Source organism: Triticum aestivum, chromosome 6A, assembly GCF_018294505.1.
Source record: "Triticum aestivum cultivar Chinese Spring chromosome 6A, IWGSC CS RefSeq v2.1, whole genome shotgun sequence".
Classification (NCBI taxonomy): domain Eukaryota; kingdom Viridiplantae; phylum Streptophyta; class Magnoliopsida; order Poales; family Poaceae; genus Triticum; species Triticum aestivum.
The window spans coordinates 472440004-472444803 of record NC_057809.1 but is presented as its reverse complement, the minus strand read 5'-3'; the positions used below and the strand labels follow the sequence as shown (position 1 = coordinate 472444803).

Below are 4800 nucleotides of genomic sequence, written 5' to 3'. Positions count from 1 at the left end.
GGTTAGTTTGGATTTTCATTCTACATTTTTTTTATATGTCAACAGCATTTTTTCTAATACATGTTTACATCTTTCCAATACAAATTTAACATTTTTTATACATAGTCAACATTTTTCTATGCATATTTTTTAAATGCTAGATTAATATTTTTTAAATACAAGATTAACATTCTTTGAATTCATGGTCAATATTTTTTTATACGCACTTTAAACTTTTTCAAATTCTTGATTAAAATTTTTGAAGTGCAAAATTAATATTTTTCTAATAAATGGTCAACATTTTTTCTATGCACGTTTAACATTTTTCAAATGCTTTATCAACATTTTTCCAAATGCAAGATAAATATTATTTGAATGCATGGTCAACATTTTTCTATACACATTTAACAATTTGTCAAATGCTTGATTAACATTTTTCAAATGACTTATTAATATTTTAATATACAATAATAAAAATCACTATTTTTAATGTATGGTCAATATTTAATCTATACACATTTAACATTTTCCCAATGCTTGGCTAGATTTTTTGAAATACTTGTACAACATTTTTTTCAAATGATTTATTAATTATCGGTGAAAGTTTTTGTTGACCAGATCAAAAGAAATCACACTTAAAAGACTGTGAAGTTCAAACAATGATTCATGCACATTGGAAGAATACTATCCATGTACTGTAGCTAAGGAACAATTGGATATGCCATTTTGTTGTGAGATATTTAAATGTTTGTCGTGCGTAAAATTAAATAATTCTCTACATCTCCCAGTTCATAATCATTTACTCCAATGCCTTTTATCCGTCGAGACATATGCCTGTTTTGAACTGATTAGGATCAATTTTCATCCTACACCTTTTTGTTAGGTTGATTAGGATAAATTTCGGCCGTACAATGTTACGGTATGCACGGAGTGGGATGTGCAGTGTTGCGTTTTTTTCCCTAGGGAAGCCTGTCATGGCTCTTTTTATTGATATCAAACAATAATTACATCCTGTATAAGACTACATTAAAGAAAGTTAGGGGTTTATCGACCCAGTTATACTGTTTTATCATATAATAAATATAAAATATAGCTAACTCTTGGATCATATCATTCGCTTCTCTTCATTTGGTACTTCAATTTGACATCCCCATTTGATCTTCAAAACTTAAGTCTGCTTGAGAATCACAGTATTTGTGCAAATGTGGGATGCGGGAAAAGAAACTTTAATGCTTGTTATAATGTGTTTGAGGCGGTTTTCGCGAGAGAAAAAGTCAAAATGGGAGAGGAAGAGGAAAGCGTAGGACTGAACGAAGGGGAGAGAACCTTTACCAAAATCTTGAGGCCAAAAAAATATGCTCCCGGTGAGGATCGAACTCACGACCTTTCGCTTACGAAGCGAACGCACTACCACTATGCTACGGAAGCGTAGACGACGAGTTATAAATCGCGTTATTAATATTCGCATTATCCTGAGCGGCTGCGTCTCCTAACCAGCATCTGCTGTTTTGCAGCATCTAGGCAACCCTGCGGCCGCACCGCTACCTGCAGTTAGACGCCATGACGAGATCAACAAATAGAGCTTCTCTTGAAGCAAACCGGCAGAGATCCGCGCTGGATGGGACACGGCTTCTCATATTGCCCAAAAATGCAGTTACCATTTGCATCTCGCCTGGACAAGTTGTTTGTCCCGTGCCAGCATCATTGAAATGTCGTCCAGAAAGAGCAACACCGGCCAATTCTCAAACAGCAGATTAGCAAATTATACAATACGTTCTCAGCCCCACTAATCTAGGAGTAGTTCATATTCTACTCTGTAGCTCGGAAATAATCCCAGCAAACACCAAATATCACCAACAGACTCGGGCAGATGAAGTCACAGCTAAGAATTCAACCGAGTTACAAAAAGCCAAACGAAGCAGATAGATTACACACAGTAGCACACAGAAGAAGTAACCACGACAAATTTAAGGCGAAATTAACCAAGAGCCAATGGCTGGGCAGTCATCAGATTAGCGAATGAAAACAAGTTCTTACACAGGTGGTTAGCAAGAGAAAAGCATTGGAACAGCTGGTAGCATTCTCAGCTTCCTCTCTGCTAATACACTACTAAGCAACTTCTCAAACCATGAGTCCACAAGTCTAAAAGGGCCCCCTTAACACACAAACACAACATCTACTTCCAAATCTCATCATCTAACACTGAGGATAGCAGGATAGCAAACTAGTACACTAAGCGGGGACCCAACACCCAATTTGCTACCTCATACTCTGATACACTATTTACTCATCATCGTCCTCGTTTTCCTGCAGACAGAAAAATCAAGAGTGTCACTAAAAGCACTAGCGGGTAAACATCATTGGGCGCTACAAACATAAACCAACCATCAACCAAAATGCTCAATGTTTATACCTCATCGCTACCCTCATCTTCGACCTCAGATTTGACCTCCTCATCGTTCTGAGTCTTGGCCTTCTTGGAGCTCGCACTCTCCTGAAAGAATTAGATACGTCAAATTAGCACTAAAACTTTGTAACCTTCACAATTGGACGAACATGCACCATGATCCCAAGGTTACCTTGTTATCAAAGGTGGCTTTGGTCTTCTCATAGTCCTTCTTCTTCTGTTCAGCCTTTTCCACATAAGGTGCTTTGTCCTAACAAATTAAACCGGTCAATAAACCAAATATACAGTACATTTATCATGCCACCCGGTAACGAATATGTTGTTTATTGGAACAAACAGATGTGCAGATTGCATTTAACTATTCAGTTACAACAGAGCCACTTCACATAAACATACATTGAAGAACAAAAGCTGTAATTATGTGCAGCTTAGGAATGTTTAGAAAGTACAGTAACAGGTAAGTTCACTAGGAAAGATCTATGCAGAGACTGTTTGAGCATTGAAAGATGCACTCACCTCATCAGACATAGCTCTCCACTTCTCACCCGCCGCCTTGCTCACCTAATCACTCAGCACGGCAAAGGCAGCTTGAGATGTCTATACAAGCGAAGATAAAAGTGAGAAGAAAACAGGGTAAGGTGGCTCACGTTGGCGACACTCTTGTTGTTGGGGTTCTCCGCGTTGTACTGCTGCCTGAACTCAGACCTGCGAAACAGGCACGAGATATACTAAGAAACCCGGACGAAACCACCAAAGCTGAACAAGAAGTAGAACAGATCTGGAGATCTGGGAGATGGAATAGCAGGGCTAGAGAGCCAGGGCTCACATGAAGACGAAGAAGGCGGAGGGTGGGCGCTTGGGCTTGCCAGCGGCAGCGGCGTCCTTCTTCCTCTTGCTGGCGCCGCCGGCGGCCTTGAGCCTGCAAGAACCAACCAGTCAGACAACCTACACAGATGTGAAATGTCCGGCCACGGCGGAGATCCCCGCACCCTTCCTCGCGGAGTTTCGAAAGAGGCGGAGATCTTACCTGCCCTCGCCCTTCTTGGAGGTGTCGGCCTTGCCCTTCATGGTGGAGGTCGCCGCGCGTGTACGGAGCTAGGGTTTTGCGGAGGGACAGAACGGGGGCGGGGCTTGGTTTGGGAGCGGGGGGAGGCGGAAAGGGCTGGGGCTGCTGGGTTTGTTGGCTTTGTGGCGAGCCGTTGTGCGGTGCGGGGCCGCGTGGGCGGGCGTGAAACGGGGGAAAGGGGACAGCGATGGGTTCGGTGGGTGCAGACGCTGCGACGCGTGGGCGCTGTCTTTTTGGTTTCTTGATTGAGGGTATGCGTGGGCGCAGCAGGGTTCGCATTGCGCACAACCAAAGCATATGCTGCCCGTTGCGATGATGTTTGGGCACAAAATGCTCGTCATTTTTTTTTCGTTCCTTCAGGTAAGATCTGGAAACCCTACCCACATTTCCTCTTCCCTTCCGTAGCACTTTCCAATCGCCTTTGCATAGTAAAGTCAAATTCAAATGGATTAGGCAAGCAAGCAAAGACTTCACGAAGACAAATTGAAATGTAAAAAAGGAAAGGGATAAAACTAGTAGCTTGAGGAAGACAAGGATTTGGTAGACCAGTTTCAGTTGCTGTGACAATTGTACATCTACTTAGGGAGGCTGAGATTGAACTCAGAAGAATGTGTCTTCACCTTATTCCCTTGAGTTAAGGACACCTAGTCCTTACCCAATCACTCTAGTAAGTCTTCAAGGTAGACTTTTAAATATTCACAGACTCCATTCACCGACGATCCACAATGACTTTTGGATTCTCAGAACATGACGCCTAACCGGCTGAAGGATGCACAATCCTCAAGTGTAACAAGTTTTCAGGTCACGCGGACAAAAAAACGTCAATGATATCTAACACTCTTTTCGCTCTGGATGTTTTGGGTTTTGTCCTCGCAAGGATCTCGCTCTCAAAGGCTTCGGAGGTGGGTTGCTCTTAAACGACAAAAGTCGTGCACTAACTCGGAGCAGCCACCAATTTATGGTGTAGGGGATGGGCTATTTATAGCCAGGAGGCAACCCGACATGATATGTCCGAAATGACCCTGGGTCACTAAGGAACCAACACGTCTCCAACAGTCGGATTTCAAACACACGCGGCAACTTGGCTTGGGCTGCAATCAAAGCTGACTCATCCAACTCTGGATAAGATTCGCTCTCATTGTCTTCGTTCGAAGACATAGGATTTTGGTTGAGCATCACTTCAGTCATCTGACTTTATTCATTTGGACCCCACTTAACAGTTCGATGGTTCATATCACTCAATAAAGAAGAAAATGGAACTACGAAAGAAACCATGTCTTCGCACTCCATAGTCTTCAAGTGAATGTCTTCACAAGTCACTATCTTTAACGTGAATGTCTTCACGAAC

General features: G+C 42.3%; 1 protein-coding gene and 1 non-coding gene across 2 annotated transcripts; both read right to left on the bottom strand.

The window, feature by feature from the left end:
* Positions 1-1335: 1335 nt before the first annotated feature.
* On the bottom strand, positions 1336-1407 carry TRNAT-CGU (transfer RNA threonine (anticodon CGU)). Its single transcript has one exon. It is a non-coding gene; the product is annotated as a tRNA-Thr (tRNA).
* A 550-nt stretch (positions 1408-1957) lies between these two features.
* On the bottom strand, positions 1958-3650 carry LOC123127965 (high mobility group B protein 4). Its single transcript, XM_044547844.1, has 7 exons — positions 3414-3650; positions 3213-3305; positions 3034-3091; positions 2903-2947; positions 2559-2636; positions 2393-2473; positions 1958-2286 (listed from the first exon to the last, which is right to left on the bottom strand). Exons 1-7 carry the CDS (start codon positions 3452-3454, stop codon positions 2263-2265), a joined length of 420 nt encoding a protein of 139 aa, XP_044403779.1. The 5' UTR covers positions 3455-3650; the 3' UTR covers positions 1958-2262.
* Between the last annotated feature and the right edge of the window lie 1150 nt (positions 3651-4800).